This window comes from Myotis yumanensis, unplaced genomic scaffold, assembly GCF_028538775.1.
Source record: "Myotis yumanensis isolate MYYU_CA2020_CCGP unplaced genomic scaffold, mMyoYum1.0.hap1 SCAF_3, whole genome shotgun sequence".
Lineage (NCBI taxonomy): Eukaryota > Metazoa > Chordata > Mammalia > Chiroptera > Vespertilionidae > Myotis > Myotis yumanensis.
In genome coordinates, this window is record NW_027223754.1 from 184,472,995 (window position 1) to 184,497,453 (window position 24,459).

Consider the following 24,459-nt stretch of genomic DNA (forward strand, 5'->3'; position numbering starts at 1 on the left):
GTAAGGGGTGTGCAGGATGCAGCTGATCGATGTGTCTCTCTCATGGATGTTTCTAACTCTCTATCCCTCTCCCTTCCTCTCTGTAAAAAATCAATAAAATATATTACAAAAAATAAAATAAAATAAAATAAAAAATACAAACACATGTGGTTGTGTCTCTCTTCTAACTCTCTCCAATCATATTATCCTCACCTCTTTCTATCTGTAATAAGTATTATCCATAGAGGCAACTACTATCCTGATTTTGGTATTTATCATTTCCTCATATATCTTTTATACTTTCACAACATTCATGTGTTTGTGTGTGTATTTGTATAATTCCCCACGTGTTTAGAAATATTTGTATTGATTTCAGAGAGGAAGGCATAGGGAGAGAAAGACAGAAACAATGATGAGAATCATTGATCAGCTGCCTCCTGCATACCCTCTACTGGGGATCAAGCTTGCAACCTGGGCATACGCCCTGACCAGGAATCGAACCGTGGCCTCCTGGTCCATAGGTTGATCACCCAGTCACACTGGCTGGGCTCCTTGAGTGTTTTAATGCTTCCTACAGGTGAAGCCACATTGTGTGTATCTTCTGCCCTTTGTTCTCCAGCCTCACCCCTTCTTTAAGCTCGTATTAGTGTGAAGTTTTCATGCCGTAACACGTTGTTTTAGGCATTTATTATCAGGGCAGTGGAATCCTCTCATTGTAAGAGGATACAAAAATGACAAGTTTTCTATTGAAAAGGCAAATCTGATCATGTCAATCTCCTATTGAAACACCTCAGCACTTTTTCCATTGCTCTGAGCCTGAAGACTATACAATCAGGCCCGGCTGGATTTCAGGCTCCGCCGACCGCCAAAGCCTCATCTTAAGCCCCTTGCTTCTGTCCCTTCCATGAATTAACCTCAACTCATTCTTCAGATCTCAGCTCAAATCTGCTTCCTTGAGAAAGTCTTCCCCACCACCACCATGCCTGCTAGATCAGATCGAGTCTCTAATGTGCTCTCACGACAAAGCGATCTTTCTGTAGAGCCCTTACCAGAACAAACGAGCACATGATTGAATTAATGTTAGTCCCAAACTGGAAGTGTGTGAAGGCCGTATCTATTTTTGCTCATAATTGCACCTCCAAGAGGCAGGCAGAGTGGAGCTCTCAGTGCTGTTCTCTCAGTAATTGATAATATTTTGGGGTTTATGGTTTTCTCTTTCTACTTAGTTTTGCATCAATCTAGGGAATCTTATGGCTTAGATTTGGAGGTCACTTAGGGGCAGGAGGCCTCATCAGATGGAAATGGTCTATATCTTGATCGTGGTAGAGATTACATGGATATATATATTAGCCAAAAAAACACCCAAAACCTAACTGTAATTTTAAAATGAGTATGTTTTATTTTATGTGAACTATAGCCTACTAATAGTTCATCTAAAAAATTAAATGGTTAAAAAATGCAGTTTCGCCGAGACCGGTTTGGCTCAGTGGATAGAACGTCGGCCTGCGGACTGAAGGGTCCCAGGTTCGATTCCGGTCAAGGGCATGTACCTGGGTTGCGGGCACATCCCCAGTGGGAGATGTGCAGGAGGCGGCTGATCGATGTTTCTCTCTCATCGATGTTTCTGACTCTCTATCTCTCTCCCTTCCTCTCTGTAAAAAATCAATAAAATATATATTTTTAAAAATGCAGCTTCCTTGGTTACATTTCAGACTTAGTGAATCACAAATTTGGGATAATGGGGTTCAGGAATTTACATTAAAACAAAACAAGCCCCAAATGATTCTGTTGATCTGCTAAGGCTAAGAAATGCAGATAGTTTAGGAAATACCAATAGTCAGGAACATTTTATCATTTGATTTTAAAGAGGATCTTCTTTGGGTTTCACTATTTTATAAAGCTGCTAAGTGAACAATAAACTTGAGTGTCCTTCTCCTTCATTATCTTCTTAGTCTCAACCTGATCTACCCTCTAGTCCTTGCTCCTTTCTGTCCCCAATCCTCATGTTTATATCTTTTTTGTTGTTGTTAATCCTCACCCAAGGATATTTCTCCCATTGGTTTTAGAGAGAGTGGAAGGGAGGGGGAGACACAGAGACATCGATGTGAGAGAGACACATTGATTGCTGCCCCCCACAGGTGCCCCCACCGGGGCCTGGGATTGAGCCTGCAACTCAGGTACGTGTCCTTGACCAGATCAAAGCTGGGACCCTTCAGTCTTTGGGCTGATGCTCTAATCACTGAGAAAACTGACAAGGGCCTCATGTTTATATCTTTATTGTTGCTTCCAGATTTTTAGCTTCTTTACTTCCTTTTTCTTCCGGATTACTTTTACTTTTGTAAAAGGAGGTAAAGGGACCACAGTTCATATATTCTTTTTAAAAAAATATATTTTATTGATTTTTTATAGAGCGAAAGGGAGAGGAATAGAGCGTTAGAAACATCAATGAGAGAGAAACATCAATCAGCTGCTTCCTGCACACCTTCTACTGGGGATGTGCCTGCATCCAAGGTACATGCCCTTGACCGGAATCGAACCTGGGACCTTTCAGTTCACTGAGCCAAATCGGTCAGGGCTCATATATTCTTTCCGCAAAGTGTACTGGTATGTGCCGATTCTCCTTTTGGTTCATCTGCAGGAACCTTATGAGAATCGATTGCTGTCACTTTGAAAACAATCACACCTCCTTTTGAGACAGGCTAGTAAGCCAGGACAAGCAGACTAGGGGAACTGAGACAGATAGTCAAATAGAAGTTAAATCATATTCCTATTTTCCCTAAACCAAGGGCACTTAAGAGTAAATGGCTGCCCAGCCACAGTGGTTGAGCGTCAACCCATGAACCAAGAGGTCCCCAGTTTGATTCCCATGCCGGGTTTCAGGCTCAGTCCACAGTAGGGGATGTGCAGGAGGCAGCCGATAGATGTTTCTCTCTCTTTGAAGTTTCCATCTCTCTATCCCTCTCCCTTCCTCTCTCTCTCTAAAAATATCAATAAAAACATATTTTTTAAAAAAGAGTAAATGGTTTACACTTCTCTTCCCCCAACCAGAGGGTAAATAGCTTGAATCACCCCACTCAGGAAGATAGATAGCAAGAACCCAAGGACAGATGAAATTAAGGCAGTGATGGCGAACCTATGACACGCGTGTCAGAGGTGAAACTCGAACTCATTTTTTGGGTTGATTTTTCTTTGTTAAATGGTATTTAAATATATAAAATAAATATCAAAAATATAAATCTTTGTTTTACTATGGTTGCAAATATAAAAAAATTTCTATATGTGACACGGCACCAGAGTTAAGTTAGGGTTTTTCAAAATGCTGACCCGCCGAGCTCAAAAGGTTCGCCATCACTGAGTTAAGGGACTAAATCTCACTTTGGCACATCAGCACAAAACTGATGAATAGTCCATAGAGATCCTCCCTAAGACTTACCCTGAATGCCCAGCCTTTAAAACCCCTCAAAAGGAAGGTCCAGCCTGCGCTCTCCTTCCCAGAACACGCCGGCACCTTTCCCCTCTTCTCCCCTCTCCTTCCCACAGGCCTGCACCTCCTGAACTCTAAGGGACCCCACAAGGTTTGCACCTAGGGCAGTGGTCAGCAAACTCATTAGTCAACAGAGCCAAATATCAACAGTACAACGATTGAAATTTCTTTTGAGAGCCACATTTTTTAAACTTAAACTATATAGGTAGGTACATTGTTATTAACTTAATGAGGGTACTCCTAAGGCTTAGGAAGAGCCACACTCAAGGGGCCAAAGAGCCGCATGTGGCTCGCGAGCCGCAGTTTGCCGACCACGGACAAGGGCAGCCGTGGGCAAACTACGACCCGAGGGCCGGATCCGGCCTGTTTGAAATGAATAAAACTAAAAAAAAAAAAAAAAGACCGTGCCCTTTTATGTAATGATGTTTACTTTGAATTTATATTAGTTCACACAAACACTCCATCCATGCTTTTGTTCCGGCCCTCCGGTCCAGTTTAAGAACCCATTGTGGCCCTCGAGTCAAAGTTTGCCCACCCCTGGTCTAGGGCATTAGTGGGTAGCAGTAGTTTGTCCTGGGCAAATCCCCTGAACCTGTCCCCAAAGTCCCCTTTTCTCTGACTTCTTAGTGAGCCAAAGCAGACCAGCCTCGACTCATCTCCCCACCTAGTCCTTCTTCTGTTCTCCTAGCCCGTGGTCGGCAAACTGCGGCTCGCGAGCCACACGCGGCTCTTTGGTCCCTTGGGCTCTTCCTAAGCCTTAGGAGTACCCTAATTAAGTTAAGAACAATGTACCTACTTACATAGTTTAAGATTAAAAAATTTGGCTCTCAAAAGAAATTTCAATTGTACTGTTGATATTTGGCTCTGTTGACTAATGAGTGTGCCGACCACTGGTCTATTGCAATGTCGTAAGTTACTTATGAACCATCCCATGACTAATGAGTGTGCCGACCACTGGTCTATTGCAATGTCGTAAGTTACTTATGAACCATCCCATCAGCAGCCGAACAAAGGAAGACACTTGACACTCCAAGGAGAGCCCATGTTTAATGTTGCGGTTCCTGAGATTTCCTCGGAGCTGACACGTTCACAGTATCAAGTTCTCCCAGACCAATTCACAAACAGCTTCTTCTTAGCACACTCACCCAGGACTTCCTTCTGGCCCGTCGTCCTGCAGCATCCGGTTCTGCGCCATTCTGAGCTGAGTCTATTCCTGCAACAATTCTCACCTGACTTCACCCACTGAGTTCTGTCAGCCAATTGAGGAAATGCTGGAGTTTGTTCTCTTAGAAAGACAAGTGAAATGTAACAGACTGCAAACGCCTGTGTTTTCCAAAATGACTTATGGTTTTCTCCTTATTCTTGGCTTTGAATCAATCTGGAAAGACTTATGGCTAAGATATGGAGGTCACAGCTGGGGGTGGGGGTGGAAGAGAGGAAGGGCAGGAGGCCTCATCAAGTGGATTTTATTAACATTATCATGTATATCAGGTTTTCCTGTGAATGTATAGGATACACATGTAACATTTTTTAGCAACATGGAATCCTGTGGAACATATTATTTTGTAATCTACCCTTTTCACTAAGTACACAGTGAACGGGATTAACCACACCGCAGTAAGCGGCTGTGTACAATGGAAAGTCTCTAATTTAGTTCATCAACTCCCTCCTGGTGGACATATGGGTTGTGGGGTATTTTTTGCAGCTTGGCTCACTCAACACCCACTTCAACTCCCTTCTCACTGCCCTCCTTTATTCTAAAAGCTGGAAAGGTAAGCACTTGCTTTCCCAGACACCCTTACAGGTCAGGTGGCCCTGTCACTTGGTTCTGGCCAATGAGACAGATGGAAGCAGTGGAGGATGCCTGTCGGGCTTCCTGCTCTCTGCAGGCGGCACTGCCCAAAGTGTCGAGGTCACTGCTGACACAGAGTAGGAAAAGAGCATCTCCCAGCGAGTCTTCAGTCAACCCTGGGCTCCCGCCCTCTTATGACAGGAGACAAATAGACCCCTTATTTGAACCACTAACAAACCAAAGTACAAAAGATTCACTAGGTTATTTCTTTAAGGTAAATTCCTAGAAGAATTGCCGGTCAAAGAGGGTGCATTCTTTTTTTAAAATATATTTTATTGATTTTTTACAGAGAGGAAGGGAGAGGGATAGAGAGCTAGAAACATAGATGAGAGAGAAACATCGATCAGCTGCCTCCTGCACACCTCCTACTGGGAATGCGCCCACAACCAAGGTACATGCCGTTGATCGGAATTGAACCTGGGACCTTTTAGTCCGCAGGCCGATGCTCTATCCACTGAGCCAAACCGGTTACGGCGAGGGTGCATTCTTAAGGTTTTTGAAAGGTTTTATCAATTGCCACTCCCACCAACCGCATATGAATATACTCCTTTCTCTACACCCTGCTAACTCTATCACTCATTTATTATTTATTTAAATACATTTTTAATTTATTGATTTTAGAGGAAGGGAGAGATACATTGATTTGTTGTTACACTTATTTATGCATTCATTGGTCGATTCTTCTATGTGACCTGATTGGGGATTGAACCCACAATCTTGGGGTATCGGGATGATGCTCTAACCAACTGAGCTACCCAGTCAGGGCTCTATCACTCTTTTTTAAAAAAACAAAAAACAAACCAACACAGCTTTATTGAGGTATAATTGACATATGAAGAATGGCACACATTTAATGTGCACAACTTGATGAGTTTAGATGTATGCAAACACCCATGATACCATCACAATCAAGGTAATAGACATCCAACACTTCCTGAGTGTCCTTGAATCCCTCTGTGGGTAGTTTTTGGTGTGTGTGTGTGTGTGTTTGTGTGTAAAGAACAGTTACCATGAGATCTACCCCTTAATTCTTTTCCAGCTTTACTGATATAACTGACATACATTGTGTAAGTTCACCTCTTGAGAAATGTTGAAGTGCACAATACCATATTGCATTATCACACTTTTTGGGGGGGCATCATTTCCAAAATGATGGGTTAAAAAAATAATGTCATTGTTTTGTATATCTTTGATAGCCACTAATAATGAGCATGTTTCAATGTTTATTGAAAGCTTGTATATCTTCATAAAATTCAGTTAGACCAGAGACCTTTCTAGAAGGAATTGCTTCCCTCATCTTTGCTTAGGGGCAGTTTTGGGGGACATGGCTAGAGGCCAATTTGTTTAAAATGCTAGCAACTCCAGCCCTGGCCAGGTGCTCAGTTGGTTGGAGAGTTGTCCCGTACACCAAAAGGTGGAGGGTTCAATTCCTGGTAGGGCACCTGCACAGGAAGCAATTGATGCGGACTGAAAGGTCCCGGGTTCGATTCTGGTCAAGGGCACATGTCCGGGTTGTGGGCTTGATTCCCAACAGGGGGCGTGCAGGAGGCAGCAGATCAATGATTCTCTCTCATCATTGATGTTTCTATCTCTCTCTCCCTCTCCCTTCCTCTCTGAAATCAATAAAAATATATGAAAACAAAAATATATCCTCGGGTGAGGATTAAAAAAAAAAAAAGCGAGCAACTCCATGACCTGCCTGTCACTTTTCAGTAGGATATGACAAGCATGAGCTGTCTCAGGCTTGCTCTTTGGCAGTTTCCAGATGCCTACACAACACAACACACTTGGCAGGAATGTAGTTGAGATGTTATTTCTAAAAAAAACAAAACAAAACAAACCAAAAACAAAACTGCAAATCTTGGAGCATCTGCTACTTAGGGCAAATTCTCAACAACTTTCTAGACAGCTTTAGCTGCTCCTTCAAATACTAAGGAATGAGTCATTCATTTTCTTATGTTAGGCAGAACCAGACAGCTAATAGGCAGAGAATAGAAATTTCTTATAAATAACACAAATGTCTCTGTATAAATCACATATTTCAAATAATATAATTTGAATAGATAATGACATAGTTATTTTTCATGGGTCCTACTCCATTTTGACATGGAATAGATCTTCATTTACCCACTTTTAATTGCTGATTTTGTAATCACCTCAGGCTAATGAGAATGGGAAGTCTGAATTGGGCATGAAGGCTAGATACAACATCCAAGTACACCTGGAGATCAAGGAATGGCCAAAACTGTGTGTGGCAGCTGACACGGGAAGAGAGCCTCACCCTTTCTAGACTGTTGCATGTCTGGACACTGCCTTTCTGAAGCATTTTCCATGGCTGATTCACAGCCCGCAGGGCCTCAGGAGGACCCACAGGCTCTGGATGGCACTCAGGCATTGGGGTTTTCAATTCAAGGAGCAGACCCCGGGGTTTGCAAGCGAAAAGAGCAAGCAGTGCCCTGGCCTGGTGACTCAGTTGGAGCGGTTGGAGCTTCAACCTGTACACTGAAAGGTGGCGCCTTCAATTCCAGGTCAGGTTGCAGGCCCAGGTTTCGGGTTCCATCCGGTGGGGGGCACATGTGGGAGGCAATCGATTGATGTTTCTCTTTCACATCATTTTTTTTCTCTCCCTCCTTGTCTAAAAAAGTCAATTAAAAATGTTTTTAAAAAAAGAGTGAACTTTACTGCCCTAGCCCATTTGGCTCAGTGGATAGAGTGTCAGCCCACGGACCAAAGGGACCAGAGTTTAGTTCCAGTCAAGGGCATGTACCTTGGTTGCAGGCTCCTCCCCTGCTGGGGCCCTGGTCAGGGCTCATACAGGAGGCAACCAATCAATGTGTTTCTCTCTGTTTTTCCCTCTATCTTCCACTTTCTCTAAAAGATTAATGGAAAAATATTCTCAGGCAAGGATTAACAACAAAAAAAGTGAGCCTTATTAAAAAAAAAAGAGCAAGCAGCATTTTATTGGCAAGATGGGCTGATATCTTCTATTTGTCCCTCTGGATCAGCTATTTTCAGCTGTGCCCTGCCACAGGAGGCTGACCAGTAAGAACTATATGGGGGTTTCTCAAATCTCTGGTCTCAAGATTCTCACATGTTTAACAATGATTGACTCTAAGTAGCTTGTTTTGTGGGTTATATCTATTGGCATTTACTGTAGTAGAAATGAAAGCGGAGAGGGGTTAAAATATTTACGCATTCATCTAAAATAACAGAAATGAACCCACTACATGTTAGAATAAACAACATACTTCTGAATAAAAAACATCGCTTTCCATCTTTGCTAACCTCTTTACTGACTGAATTAACAAAGACAACTAGATTTTTCACATCTGCTTCTGCACTCAATCTGTTGAAACCTCTCAGGTCAGAGAGCCTTTGGGAAACACCACTCTTCACCACTGAGAATGAAAGTGAAAAAGGCAAATAACACCTTAGTGTTGTTATGAAAATAACTTCGACTTCAAGGCTCTCCTGAAAAGGTCTCGGAAACCCCCAAGAGTTCCCAGCTACCCCCCACACAACTCCTGTGACCTCTGCATCCCACTGAGTGCGGCCAATGGGAGCCTGAGCAAGAAACCGGGCGCTAAGCCAGTGCCATCAGTCCCTGTAGGGCCGCCTACACTAGGGCTGGCTCTGCCTCTTGAATAGAGAGTAAGGGCTTCTCTCACGTGACTCTCTTCTGTGGGTTCCAGTTCCTTCTGCCCTTGTCCCTTTGGGCCACAGGGTGAGTTGTTCCATTATCTTTCTTAGTTCTCCTACACTCTGTGCACATTTTTGTAAATAAATAAAAACTCCTGAATTTACCCTAATTTTATTCCACCACACATAAATAAAACGAAAACTCAACATGCAATACAGTGATTCTCAAAGAGTGGTGCCCAGAGCATCAGCATGAGTATTACCTGGGAACTTGTTAGAATTACAACTCCCATTTTTGGACCACGCTGGACTGGCTAAATCAGAAGTGCTAGGGCTGAGGCCCAGTAATGTGTTTTTAACAAGCCTGTGCTGACTTACTGTTTGCAAATATACGGTCAGCATCTGGCTTTCTAAAATGTTGACAAGAATCACAGTTCCTTTGTGCTGCTTTCTCCAAACTCCTGAGGCTTCCAGGTACCCCAGGATGGGATATGTTTCCTTCTTGAAATAGTTAAAAAAAAAAAGTTGTGCTTAATAAGACCAAAGCAAAACACACACAATCCAACATAAAAAGCCCCACAAAAGGCCCCAAACGAAAACCAAAGAGAAACTCTCCCCGCACACTGACAAAAGATCTCTAACAATGACCATATCATAGCTACAGGGAAACATGATTTGTCCACGGTTTCCTTTGAGAAGACCTGTGTGTGTCATCTTTGATAGGTGTAAACATGTTTTAATGGACACAGAGAGCCAAATGCTAGCCTCCCATTTAACCTCTCTGTTCACTGACCTCCTACAGTACAGACTGTATCTATTTGCATTTCTTTTTGAGTGATTTAGTTTGGTGCAGATGAATTTTATACATCTGCGTTTTGAATGAAATCTAAATCCTCTTTAATATAGCATGGAAAAAAAAAAAAAAGGAAGACTGACCGCTGCCAATTCAGTTCCAGCCATTTTATACAGGAATCCAAAAGCGTCAAATTTCCTCACACACTGGGAACAATATAGAGCACGGACAAAAGGCTACGGAGGGAAGAAAGTGTAATTGATTCTGAAGAGCGTGAACATCTGCAAAGAATGAATTGTAAGAGAAAACGATCTCTGAGGGTCCTACTTATGATGAAACAATTTCTAGTTACTCATGTCGGAGAAATGACCCTCTGCTCCGGACCGTCCCTGGCTCCCCCAAGCGCAAACCACGGAGCAGAGTGAGACTACAGATGCTTGGAGCTGGTTTCCACAACATGAGGTAGAGAAACCTCAGAGAACTAAATTTGCCCAGTGGTGTTGAGCTGATGGCCTTAGGGGACAAGTCAGAAAAACTGTATTCTGGTCCCAAATTCTGTCACTACATGAAATGTAACTGTGGCCAAAAAGCAATTTATCTCTCTGGGCCTCAAGTTCCTCAACCTGACAGGGGAGGCTGGGCTCCATGACGGAAAAGGTCCTTCTGGTGATGTTCTCTACAATGATAAGATTAACATACTCCCCCCACCCCTCCCACCCCCCTTCTAGAAGACTCTTGGTTCTCGGGCTTGCCATTTTAGATGGAAAGAGCAAAAATTCTAACACAAGTGATTTAAGAACATCAACATTTATTTAACATGATAAAAAAAGAAATGAGATATGAACATTTGCATTTAAACAATAGTAAGTAGCCTTTAATACATTACATGTGCTCATTGTATAATATATACACAATGAACATAATTACATTTGTACACAAACTAAGTACTGGATTTGAAAACCTGCTTATTGCTGTACACATCTATTCCAATGAAGTATAAGCCCAGTACTTCAAAATACCCACATTTTAAATTGTTTTTCAAGAAACAGTAAGCGATAACATTTGTGTTTAAGCTGACGAGAGCGTGGCAGTAACTGCTGACGTTGCAATCTGACTGAGAAATAATTATAGCAGGAAGCGAGACATACTTCACTTAGCAATAATAAAATGGCACATCTTAAATATATATATATAAAATTTTTACAAATCAAGTGAGAAACAAAGCCTTGCAGTAGCCAAAATGGAAGGAAAACACAAAACAAAACAAGCTTCATTGGAAAGAACTAAAATGATGTACTGAAAAGAAAAAGGAAATATGACTCCACCTGGACTTTAGAAACATCAAAATCTGGAAATCAGCAACTAAGTGAGCTCTGGCTGTGGACCACACAGGAAAAAGCACCTTGACTTATGTGCTCTGAAATCATAGCAGCAAGCTGGTGTCAGAATAATAACCTTGAGATTACGGAGTGCACATATGGGCCATTAAAGCTGTTTTGGAATAAACATTTTCCAGAAGTGATAAAACGATGCTCTGTGGCCGAAAGCATCAGAACTATGAATTTCATAGATTTAAAATATACTGTACAATATCTTCTCACATTGCCGAAGGCCCGGGTCCTTAGGTCTGAATAGCTTCCACGGAAGTCAGTGTAGCTGAAAAACAAAGAGAGGGAAATTTACTTTGACACCTGCAAGTTAATGAATGACCCTTTCCTAAAGCAACTAAGGCTGACAATCCGTAACAATAGAACTGACAAGCATGGCCTTGAAAAATCCAAAAACATAATACAATTAAAGGACATTCTCTCTTCATTTCCAAAAGCTCAATGCACAAAGCAAAGAAGCATAATGCAATTAAAAGAGCAATTCAGAACCCAAAAGATCAGCAAAATGAGCAAAGATTTGCATAACTTCACATGTAATAATGTGGCGAGCTGCCTGCATAGCAGTGCCGTGTGTAAAACTTTCCTAGGTTCTGCCAGAACTACTAGTTCTGAAAGATGACATGGGCACAATACAAAGATATAAAATAACCACATTTGAGTGTCACTCGTTATTCGTGGTGGCTGCATGCCACAGGACTGGAAACTATCAGGCAATAACTGTACCTCATTTTAGTGTGTAATGCTAGTGGCTCTGGAAATAAAAGTAAAACAAAACGAAATCCAATAATAACAAATTAAGGAACCTGGAAATGTGCTTGAGTTTTAACTGAACACTTGTTATTACCAGAATGGCCTGTGTACAAAGAGTTGTACCCTGTTTATCGAACCAAAAGGTAAGGAGCAAAGTTTCTAATGTACATTTCTCCACTAAGACGGACAGGGGCCCCTGATCACTTCTTCAGACAGGAGGCATCAGAGGAGCATAGTGCTTACTATTCCTCTGCCGGATGTGACTCTGTCACTAGTGAGAACTGTCACTTCTCAACATATTAAGTTAAAAGTTTAAATTCTCGAGCGACAGAGGCAAAGGCATAGGTAAGACTCTAACAGATAGATGGTTTGTGACTCCAGAAAGGATGTCAATCCTGTACCGACAGGGCTCCAGATAGACACAATCTCAAACAAAAGTTACAAATAGGATAAGACAGTTCAACACAAACCCTTCTGGGTGAAAGGAAGGGTGCGGGTCATAGCTGCTGCCAAACGGTGTGAATGGAGGGGGCTCTAGAAAAAAAGCCCACTGAATAGACGTGGTCGGGTTAGTTCCCGTACTCTGAGAATCTAGAAATCAAGCGATGTGCTACTAACGATGCTCACGTCTCAAGGTGTTTTCGCTGCTTATAACTATGTAACAGAAACTGGCGGTCACCCTAAGGCACAAAAATTACTAGATCTGGTCGATATTTTGAGGGAAAAAAATGCAGAAAAGGGCATAACATGCTCACTCCATACCTTACGGATCTTCTGACAAGTTAAAAACAGTGTATATCTACACGCACAGAAGTGCAGGTAGCATTTAGTGTTGTTTAAATAATTTAAGGTTTATTCTCAGATCTGAAACTGTGATTGAAGGAACATTACTCCAAGGAAGGCTTTCTCCTTCTCTCTTTCCCTGCCCATGGCTTTCTGAGTAACTACTTCCCTGTCTTAAAAAACATTTTTTAATTCAGAAATAATTTCTGATATGTCTTAAAGATTTTAATATTCCATCTAAACATTTCTTTGTCCTTTAAAATAATTAACAAACTCCCAATACGGTAGATATGTCAAACTAACTTAGAAACATTACTCAATCGACATGTAATGACTTAAACAGACTTCTGAGACCTGACTGTGGAAAAGGAACATTCAATGGGAACACAGCTGCAAAACACTGTGAGGCCTGTTTTGGCGTTGGACGTCCCGGCCAGGTTTTGCTGTTTTTACAGATGAAATAAGAGACAGGGAAAATGCTGGAAGACATTGGAAGACAGCCAATCACTGGAAGGGCCAACGGTGGAAACGTGAGTTACTGCCCGTGGTTCCAATACTTGCTCTGCCAACTATCCCTAAGCCTGGCCCGGAATTAATCTCCGTTTTTATTCACTAAACCAGCGAATGAATACCATTCCCGTCGGTGAGAAAGTCTACGGGGAAAGCGCGAGGGAAACCACGTACTTGCTCCGAAACTACACACACATGAAATGCGATCCTTCCGTGAGCTGCGGCTGGGCGGGCGGGCCAGGGGATGCAGAGGACTCCGGAGAGGAGGGCAGACTTTTCACTAAAACACCGAGAAAACGCGAGAAGAGAAACATCTTTAAGACACTTGGGGAAGGAAAGCTGATGCTGTGAAGGACATGTTTTGAGGAGGAAGTAATAGTTGCATTTGATTTGTTACTTTCTAATCTGCGAACTGAGTATTCAGTATGAAATGTCTCTGGAACACTGTTTAAGCTTTTTCTTCCTTGTAGACCTTAAACTTACACAGTGTTATATGTCAACTGTATCTCATAAAAACGGAAAAAAAAAAAAATACTAGAGGCCCGGTGCACGAATTTGTGCATGGGTGGGGTCCGGCTGGCGGGGCAATTGGGCCAGGCCGGCAGTGGGCGGGGCCCCCGGCAGTTGGCTGGCCTGCCCTGTCCCCTGGTCGAACTTCAGTGGAACTCCGGTCGAGGGAACAATTTGCATATTACTCTTTTATTATATAAGGATTTTTTTGCTTTGAAGCCAATTTTCAGGTGTCTAGCAGTGAATCACTTTTAAAAGCCTTTCTAGTTCCATGCGGGTATACACTACAGTTTAAACGTTGTGGTTTTAATACAGCCATAACACCACTTTGACCCAGACCTGCCACAACAATAACTGAAAGTGTCACTGACAATGAAAAAATAAGTGAGAATTTCTGTGTACAGCACCTTATAAGTGATAGTGAGACAAAGGAAGAGAGAGCGGTTACTATTGGTTACAAAGGATCATGATGAGATAAATTTGCATGTTATATGCATATCAGATGCAAAAAATGCTCTACCTAAGTACAATCCTGAATAACTGAATTTCATTGTACCTACCCTTCTGCAAAGTGATTAGGAGGGTGGTGGGGGAGAGGGAGGATTACTAGGAATAGTTTTTTGAGCTGGTAATATACATTAGTGTTATGATCTCCGCCCCCCAAAAGTCCTAACACGTGAGGAGTCTAAACACGTGAAGGAATAGCACAGAACTCTTTTATTTTTAGCTATGGAACACAGTCTTCTACTATTAAAGAAAACCCCAGATATGGATTATAATCCATTACTATAAGTAGAGGCTAGAGCAGGGGTGGGCAAACTTTTTGACTTGAGGGCCACAATGGGTTCTTAAACTGGACCGGAGGGCCGGAACAAAAGCATGGATGGAGTGTTTGTGTAAACTAATATAAATTCAAAGTAAACATCATTACATAAAAGGGTACGGTCTTTTTTTTTTTTTTTTTTTTTTAGTTTTATTCATTTCAAACGGGCCGTAGTTTGCCCACGGCTGTGCTAGAGTAAACAGATCCATTCTACCAATTTAGACATTTAGTCATCCAGTTTCTAAAGTGGTAGGTTTGTGAACACTGAGAATCTACTCTCAGAGACTCTAACAGGTAAATTTTCCAAGTACTGAAGAATCTTCTTATTAGAAAAGAATGTATGGTATGTGTTAGGATTAAAAGCAAAACCCAAACCAAAAATGAACTGATCCCAACCCAGAATAATAGCCTCCGAGTGTACCTAGCTGGTTAGGTGGGGGTCACCCTTTCCTCCTTTTCAGTGGCATCCCTCCTAAAGGTGCTCATGGAAGGCAAAGGTGGATTCATCTGTAGTCAAGGTGCTTAAGTGGCTCTCTTGCTAAAACCTTTACATGGGAAATAGGTTCAGAGGTCCAGAGGAAGCATCAGTGAGAAAATTATGAAATGCGTAATATCTACCTGCCATTGTTGGGTTTCCTTTAGAAGCCTCAGGAGTTAGTTCATAAGAAACATCACTTTCTTCCTGCTCAGGAATATTGTCCTCTGTATTTTCTTCAGGATGGCCTTCTGATTTATGATTTGTGATCTGTGTCTCATTTTGAGGGCTAATGAAAATAGATGTTTTAAAATTTATTATAGAATGCAATTAATTTTCCTTCTAATTTATTAAAAAAAATTTTAAATTGATTTTTAGAGAGAAAGGAAAAGAGAGGGAGAGAAAAAAACATCAATGAGATAGAATCATTGATTGGCTGCCTCCTGCACGCCCCCTAGTGGGGATCAAGCCCACAGAAGGGCATGTGAACTGACTGGGAATTAAACTGGTGACCTCTTGGTGTATGCGTCGATGCTCAACCACTGAGCAACACCAGCCAGGCTGAACTCAGACATTTTTAAAAACTGAGTTTATTGGGGTGATATTGGTTAACAAAACCATACAGGTTTCAAGTGCACAACTCAACGAAATATCTGCACCCTGCACCATGTGCCCATTGCCCAAAGTCAAGTCTCTTTCCATCCCCACTTATCCCCTTTGCCCTCTTCTACCTCCCCTCACCTCCCTGTCCCTCTGGCTGTCCCCACACTGTTGTCTATGTGTACCGTATGTATGTATGTTGTGTATACACACACACACACACACGTACTAGAGGCCCGGTGCTGCTATGATTTCACAGCTGTGAGTGGCACTCCCCCTGTGGGAGCGCACTGACCACCAGGGAGCAGCTCCTGCGTTGAGCATCTGCCCCCTGCTGGTCAGTACGCGTCATAGTGATGGGTCATTCCACTGTTCAGTCGATTTGCATATTAGCCTTTTATTATATAAGATATGTATGTACATATTATACTGGATGTGTTTCAATCTATGCCTATTAACAAAAATCAGCAGAGATATTTTTCTTACCAGCTTTTGCCAAATATTTTGTTCAATGTCTTCAATGAATAGCAGAATTGAATTTGAAATATAAAGGCAGTGCTAATAACATTAATTCATAGCATTCCTCTTTTCTAACACTGGCAATTTTTCAAATGGAGGATGAGACTGAGGATATGCACTAAAAGATGCTAGTTAACAAACACAGCTAAAAATAAATAGCAAAGCACTATAATATTTGAAACACCAGACAGCTTAGACTTCTTTTGATCAATGACTATCATTACAAAGGCAATGGTGAGGTGCTTACTTTGCTATAGCTTATGTGCCTTTTGGCATTTAAAGAAAAGGCATCGAGGCGCTCTGCCTCCAGAGAGCACACCTGTGCCATTTTGTCCCCCCTTTCCTTCTCCCACAAGCACGTATTCCCTAAGCTCAAAGGGACCTCACGAGACTTGCACCCAGGGGAGCAATGGGCAGCGGCAGCTCATCCCAGGCTCACCTCCTGAACCTGTCTCCAAGGCCCCTCTTTCTCTGACTTCCCAGTGAGCCAAAGCAGCCCAGCCTGGGCTCTCCTGTGGCTTCTCCTAAGCCCTTCCTTGTCTCACTGCTTGCTCTTCTAAAAAAAAAAGTATTAACTACTTCCTAGGTGCTAAGCACAGTGTTAAGTGCTAAACATGTATTTTCTTTTTTAATCCTTACAAAACACTTGTGAAATAGATACCATTATTATTACCCCCATTCTTCTAAGTGAGGAAACTGCACCTTAAGCAGGTATGTAGCTTGCTGGGACTGGAATCCAAGACTTTTTGACTCTGAAGTTTACCATTTTTTAAGCAGTTATACAAATCTGTGAATGATTTGTTTGTTTCCCTTAATTATTACCTGTATGAAACATCCTCTGGCATTTCTTCTTTGTTTCTTTCTTTATCCATCACTTCCTCAGAATTTACTCCATTTGGCTCAGGCTTGAGAAGTGTTTCGTAAAAAACATTTTCTGTTTTTTTAAACTACAGAATAAGAAGAAAGACTTTCTTTTTCAAGGCATTCATATCACATATAATATTGATTAGTACATCTAAAATAATTACTAAATAAAAGTTTAAAAAAATCATATGCTGTCCAATACTTACTGAAATATAAATGTAGATTCAAGTATCTTAAAAATATTAACATTAAAAAAAATTTTTATGAGTTTATTTGCACCAAACTGACATGCCAGGAAGCAGGATCTAAAATGCCTCCTTAACATTCTTTACTACTAATATAAAAAGTTATTTGCCCAAAGGGACGAAGCACATTGTTTTAGTTAGTTGTTTTGGGATATAAGAGTTCAAATTTAATTGGGCCAGCAGCAATTTAATCCAGCCAAGATTGGACATGTTTTAAAGTTTTAAATTAATCCAATTATATAAAACCGATCATTTCGCTTAGATCTTTGCCTTTTGTGGCAGAATGAAACATTACTTTCAACCTTATTACCACCTGATCTCATCTTCAAAAAATCCTACCCCCACCCCTTGGGATATCTGTCCTAACATAAGCTCTGTACCTCTTCACTGAAATCTGTGTTTTGAGGTTCAGCTTCTTTTAGTCGAACAATTTCTGCTGCAGGAGTTTCGTGGTTTGGCTTTACATCATTTTCTCTAATGACAGTGTCCGGGTCCTTACCGTTATCCTCCTTCCTTCGAGTCTGTCCAAAAGATACAGAGCAGTCTTAGAGTCACACTATGCACCATTTAGATGGCACCTGCTAATTCTGAAAGAAAGCCAGATCTTCACTCACAAGCTTTCTTTATGAAAATCAAGAGGAACAAGATCTATTTAATATATATCAATATACTTATATGTTATCTACATATTAATTATTTAGGTATTATATATGGCATACTACCAAAAGGCAGTATTCCACACTTTTTCATCCTCATCTCTCTTATTTTTAACACCACCCATTTTGTAATTTGTAGAATGCAGTTATTCCACTGCTAATCGGCTGACTCTCCATTAGTGATGCCTGCTCTGGGTTCGATGAAAAGGAGACTTCTGGGAAGACGGGGAAGCATGTTCAGCTGATCCATGTCTGCTAAAAGGGATAGATCAAACTGAAGCTACTAGGCTCTGATTTATGAATCGGGGTAACACACAAACAAATAATAAGTAACGAAAGGTTGTCAGTTTACAATACTGAAGCTGAAATGAGATGAATAGCAGAGCTTTAATTTAGATGCTCTCTTCGGCTCCAATTTAGGTCATGTGAAATTAGGCCACAGAGTAATACACATTTTATTGGGAGGGGAATTGGGGACTATCTTGGTAACCTGCACAGCATTTCACATTTGCTGAAAGCACTTTTATCTTCTTAGTATCTCTGTGAGGGAGAGGGGACAGGTCGAATCATTACCTGATTTACAGCAGAGGAGATTAAGTCCATGGCTGGTGCAAAGGCACCCAACAAGCTACTTAGCTTTGGTTTTTGAACACAGGGAATTTCCATTATACTAAGTTGTCTTAGCTTATCATTATACCAGTTAAAGAATATAAAATAACTATCCATAATGCAGACATGTGAAAACCCATAAAACATGTAACTATGATTCTAAGATTCAAGTGATATTAATTTTTCACAGAATGATTAAAAGCAACTGATATACCTGGGTAACCCTGAATGGATTATCCCTTAAGTTTGAAGGACTCTGTAAGGGTGACTGATCTAAAGCACCAATAACATTTAATGCTTTTTTCTTTTCCCTTAAGCATGCTTGTTGATGCCTCCTTATTCTTTCCATTTGTTCTTCCACAGTCATCCTAGGTCGAGTACTTTCAGCCAAACACAGCTGCTCCACTGCACTCCTTGGTCTTTCCTTTAAATTAAAGGATAAACATATGAACACATAATTACAGTGACTTCTGAAAAGTATGTTGAAATAAAATAGGTTCTGAAATGCATTTGTCTTCAAAATCAAAAGTGGAGGTTTTGAATGTCACTTATATAACAACAGAAAGGCAAATTATTTTAACCTCAATAGGTAATTGGTGATGCATAGTCTATGATGGAAAGAGAGGAGAAAGAGAAAAGAAAATAGTAATGGTGTCCCCCCCCCCCCCCCCCCCCCCCCGCCAAATACAAACGGGTATGGCAGCTCTGGAATGATTCTACCCCATGCAACAGGAAATTATATAAAACTTGAACAAGGAGAAAATAGGGGACACAGTTTCTAAATATCAGTGACTTATTTTAATGAAACTGTAACATGAAAGACAAGTAGAGAAAACATCCTTAGTTTATGATGAAGAATAAAACTATGGAATTATTTATTTTCTATAAATCAGATGGTTATATTTGAAAGCATTACATATATATGACTAATTTTTATGGTTTACTAGAGGGTTTAAAAATATTAGTCCCATTAAACAACCAATTCTTACTTTTCACTTTCTTACTAAGGATGTAAAAAGATATTGGCACAAGATCCAAAATAAATACTTTAATAATTAATCATAAGGAAATTTTAGCTTATTTTATGATAGAACTTTCAAAGATTAAACACATTCTAGAAGCTATGGAATTCATAGGTTCCTTTGGATCTTCTGGTCTGAATTGGTGGAAACCGATGAAGATATTGGAGGAGATTTTGGGAGAACCCAGGACAGAGGTAAGTATTCCTGTGACCAAGCACTACAGCAGGCCAATGACTAAGATTCCTTCCTCTCCACTCCAATCTGGACAATGTTTGCAGGCAGGAGCTGTAACTCTAGAACTATCCCCCACTGTACAGAATAAATATCTTAAAGTTGAAACTAAAAGGAAAATGAAAAGGACTAGTGGGCAGAAATAAGTGATTCTCATTTATTTGTAAAATAAAACATATTTGCTTTTCAAAAAAAAAAAAAAAAGTTAATTCTAGATACTGATTAGGAAGTTGGCTACTTTAGTGCACCTTTCATTTTCAGTAATCACAAATGTGTATTCCTCCTGGTTTTTCTATGTTTACATAAAAATGTTATCACACCGCAACCTACTTTATCAAGTGATTGTACAAATCTACTTTCTTCTTTTTAAATGTTGGATATTATTAATTTTTAGGTCTTTTCTCCAATATGATAATTGGGAAAGAGTAACTCATTGGGGCAGCTCAGTTAGCATTTTAAAAAATTATTACTGAGGCTGAGCAATTTTCATTTATTTGTGAACTATTATTTCATGTTTTCTATAAAAACCCTTAAAAAGAAATAATTTATATTTATGCCTCATCTATTACGGAACTTGTCTGTTATATTGCAGGTATTTATAAGCATGTATTGCTTATAAAGATCTCCCTTGTATCGACATTATAGAACTATAGATTTCTATACTTTCCCCCCTAGTATTCAGTTATGCAGAATCTTTTCTTCTAGTATCTAAGAGAGTTATAAAAAAAAGAACAATATAAATCCATTAATGTCTTCTGCTTGATCTCAACATCCTTTTTCTGTTTACTTTAGCATCACAATTCCCATAGAAAACACCCTCCAATCTGCAAAAAATGCCTAACTCTATGAATAAGCAATAGTATTATATAATCATGATCAGTCATGTAAATATTGACACATAGCTATTCATTATTTTTATTCTACATTAATTATTTCTATATAGGTCTTTATAATTTTGTATTAGTTGAAAATATAGTTCTTATATATAGATTTGTCAGATTTTTTGGCATATACTTGGTAGCTATACTTTAATATCTTTCAAAGATAACCATAGACCTTTTCCTTTGTCGTACCGTTCAATCTTTTCTTATAGCTTAAAATGATCTCAAACCAAGTAAGTAGAGACTTTGCAAAGATGCAAAGTAAAAGTTCTTTTGCAGCTCAAATTTTTAAGACTACTTGGTGAAAGGGAGGTATACCCTGAGAATCTTCCAAGATCAGTCGGTTTGAATTGAATGATCTCAGATGAAAGTGTGAAACACAGGATTTATTTCCCAATCCCAATTCACATTTCTCAGAGTAGCCAGAGGACTGGCAAACTCCAAACCCACCCCAGTTGAAAGGCCCTGCACACTCAGGCTAGCTTGGAAACCCATTAACTTGGGTGACCACAGGACACGTCTATCCTGCTCCTCAAGGAAATTCTTACAAGTGTCAGACTCTTTCTAGAAATTAATTTCTAGCTAAATACCGTTCTTGAATCCACCATCTTCTTAGTTTTCCTTAAGGTTACATATGAGGCTATTGTCGAAGATTCGGGAGTTGGTGACTTTGTTCTTGGAGACACCACTCCAACAGGAAAGTGGGAACCTAAAAATTAAAATAGGAGACATCTCTCACATAACATGGCTTTTTAAAATATACTCGATTTCTGAGGCTTTTAAAATCACAAGACAAATTTATTGTTTAGAAAGAGCCAGGGAAAATGTACTAGCCTTCCATTACCTATTCTACCTTATAAGCTAGCCAATGATATTACCAGACAAATTTAGGGTTAGATTTAGAAATAAAGTTCTACAGATTAAAAGATGATATTAAAAAGTAATGCCCCTGTCCTATCTGGTTTGGCTCAGTGGATAGAGCATCGGCCTGTGGACTGAGGGGTCCCGGTTTTGATTCCGGTCAAGGGCACATGCCAAGGTTGCGGGCTCGATCCCCAGTAGGGGGTGTGCAGGAGGCAGCCAATCAATGATTCTCTCTCATCATTGATGTTTCTGTCTCTCTCTCCCTCTCCCTTCCTCTTTGAAATAAAAATAAATAAATAAATAAATAAATAAAAAAATATATATATATATAAAGTAATGCCCTGGTTGGGTAGCTCAGTTGGTTAAAGTGTCGTCCTGATACACCAAGGTTGTGGGTTCGATCCCTGGTGAAGGCCCGTACAAGAATAAACCAATGAGTGCATAAATAAGTGGAACAACAAATTAAAGGCGCAAGCTCTCTCTCTCCCTCACATCAATCAATAAAAATTTTTTAAAAACTTCAGTATCCCTAATGGATCATATATCCTTATGGGTTATTTGCTTCCTCAAGTCCACAGAGCTCAGCAGCAGCATGGCTGGAGTCTGCGTTAGCCCTCTGCTGCTACTCAGCTTCTTCATGAATCATTCACATTTTCAGTGCCATAATCTAATCCTCTCACCACAGACGACAAAAAGTGGCCGGGAAAGTTTAAGTGATTTATCTAAATGTCCTTAATTTCCAGTTGGTCTCTTTCAATTATACTGTACTGTCTCAATAAAGAATCCACTAACAAAGTTGAAGGGTGGGGTTGAAAATTCTCTCTTTCACAATTAGAAAACAAAAACTCACATCAGCCCTAACCGGTTTGGCTCAGTGGATAGAGCATGGGCCTGCGGACTCAAGGGTCCCAGGTTCGATTCCAGTCAAGGGCACATACCCAGTAGGGAGTGTGCAGGAGGCAGCTGATCGATGTTTCTCTCTCATTGATGTTTCTAACCCTCTCCCTTCCTCTCTGTAAAAAATCAATAAAATATATTTAAAAAAAAACCAAAAAACAAAAACTCACATCAACCAGAAAAAAGAACTGTCTTACTCCCCCCCACTCACAGAGACAAATGGTAGGTCAGTCATTCAGGGCCCCTTTAGGTTATAAACCAAACAATCTGCAACTCAATTATTTGTTATTGTTGTGTTTTGATTTTAGAGAGGAAGAAGGGGGGAGGGGGGAGAGGGAGAGAGAGAGAGAGAGACATTGATATGAGAGAGATACACCAATCGGTTGCCTCCTGTACATGCCTGACTGGAAACTGAACCACAACCTGGGCATGTGACCTAACTGGGCATCAAATCCTTAACCTTGTGGTGCATGGGACAATGCTCAACCGAGACAAATTGGCCAGGGCTTAATTAAGTTTTAATATTATTTATGAACTCTGTGAGTATGTTTATTATAGAGTTGTATTTTTGAGAATGTGAACAGAATAATTTTTAACAGTATACTAGTAAGTAATTTTGCAATTCAAACAGAGAAAAGACCTCTATTATGCTAGTCAGTAGCCCATCTACAAAAGCCCTACTTTAAGTCATGTGCTAAAAATGCACCACAATTGATCTGTGTACTTCGGACACTTTATTTAGATGAGAACTTATGATTTTAAGTTAAACACCCAAAATTTTAAAAGAGGCAGAACGCTGAGGAAGAATTCAAACCATATTTGAGAACATATTTCAGACATTATATTTTGTATTTTTAATGGGTAAATGCACACACTGGTGGAATGAATGATCATCTACTTCTTACTTATAGTCATTACCCAGTTTGAGAAACAGCATCACCTTTAGTAGCCTTTTCTCAACCTTCCTTAAAAGTCCTTGTCAGGGATAGTAACTGTTGATACGTGTGTATCTTCCCCCTGCTTTTCCTTATAGTTCTGTAATACCTGAATTCCTAAAAATATACTATTTTAGTTTTATATGCTTTTAACTTGATTTGTTGCAGTTACTGATATATTAAGATTTATTTCTAACAACTTACATTTTGCTTTGCATTTTCCCTATTTCTCTATTTCCTTTCCACTCTTTTTTCTTTCGGATTAGTGTTCCGTTTGCCTCCCTACTAATTTGGGAGATATGCAGTCTATTTCTTTTCTTTATCTTATTCCCTAGCATGCATATTTAGCTTGTTCAAGTCTAAGGTAGTCAGAATCATTACTATGCTCTGCAATACAAGGACCTTAGAACATGTTAATACCAGTGAGCCTCCTCTTGTTTATGTGCAACTGTCATCAAATATTTGAGTTCTGCTTCTTAGATCTCCCATATCTGACTACTTTCCTTCTACCTGAAGTATTATCAGACTCCTGTAACTGAGGGCCAGTATGTGGCAAACTCTTCCAGGTTTGTCTTTACCACCCCTCTCAAGTTCCATTGAGGCGAAATGTATATGGAAGTGCACGGATCTTAAGTGTACAATGGATGAGGTTTGACAAATGTATGCCTTTTTGATCACCTCAATCAAGATAAAGACCATCCCTACCGCCTCACAAAGTTTCCTTCCAGTCAACCCCACCCTTCTGCCAAAGGCAACTACTTTTCTGCTATCACCAATGGATTGGTTTTACCTAGTCTTAAAGGTAATATAAAGGCAATCATATACCATGTCTCCTTTGAGTTGGGCTTTTCATTCAACATAATTTTTCCCATGTTTATACATGTTGTTGACATTCAGACATGTACATCTATTCATTTTTTTAAATCAGTTAACTACCACACGCCCAAAACGGAAACCATCCCCACATGCCACGATATTTTGAATTTGATTAAAAAAATCAATTTGTAATGAATATTATAAAAGTAAACATATTACTCATAATTAGGGTGTTCTTGAATATTTTCAGCTGAAAATTCTCATGAAAAATGATTTTAAAGTTGGTCAGGGCTGCCACTTAGGGAAAACATTTTTTTTTTTTTTAAGAGGCTTG

At 40.1% G+C, this 24,459-nt stretch overlaps 1 protein-coding gene across 15 annotated transcripts in view; it reads right to left on the bottom strand.

The window, feature by feature from the left end:
* Positions 1-10,554: 10,554 nt before the first annotated feature.
* Positions 10,555-24,459, bottom strand: part of PLEKHA5 (pleckstrin homology domain containing A5) — a 218,561-nt gene continuing 204,656 nt past the window's right edge. For 9 of the 15 annotated variants that reach the window (XM_070410614.1, XM_070410620.1, XM_070410618.1 and 6 more), the window contains 7 exons: positions 21,204-21,322; positions 18,694-18,903; positions 17,595-17,735; positions 16,928-17,052; positions 15,130-15,275; positions 13,353-13,458; positions 10,556-11,403 (listed from right to left, as the gene is read on the bottom strand). In XM_070410614.1, coding sequence (XP_070266715.1) covers positions 13,364-13,458; positions 15,130-15,275; positions 16,928-17,052; positions 17,595-17,735; positions 18,694-18,903; positions 21,204-21,322 — 836 coding nt within the window. In that variant the 3' untranslated portion in view covers positions 10,556-11,403; positions 13,353-13,363. Of the gene's footprint in view, positions 11,404-13,352; positions 13,459-15,129; positions 15,276-16,927; positions 17,053-17,594; positions 17,736-18,693; positions 18,904-21,203; positions 21,323-24,459 lie in introns of all 15 variants that reach the window. The other 6 variants (XM_070410612.1, XM_070410610.1, XM_070410613.1 and 3 more) reach the window with 2 other exon arrangements.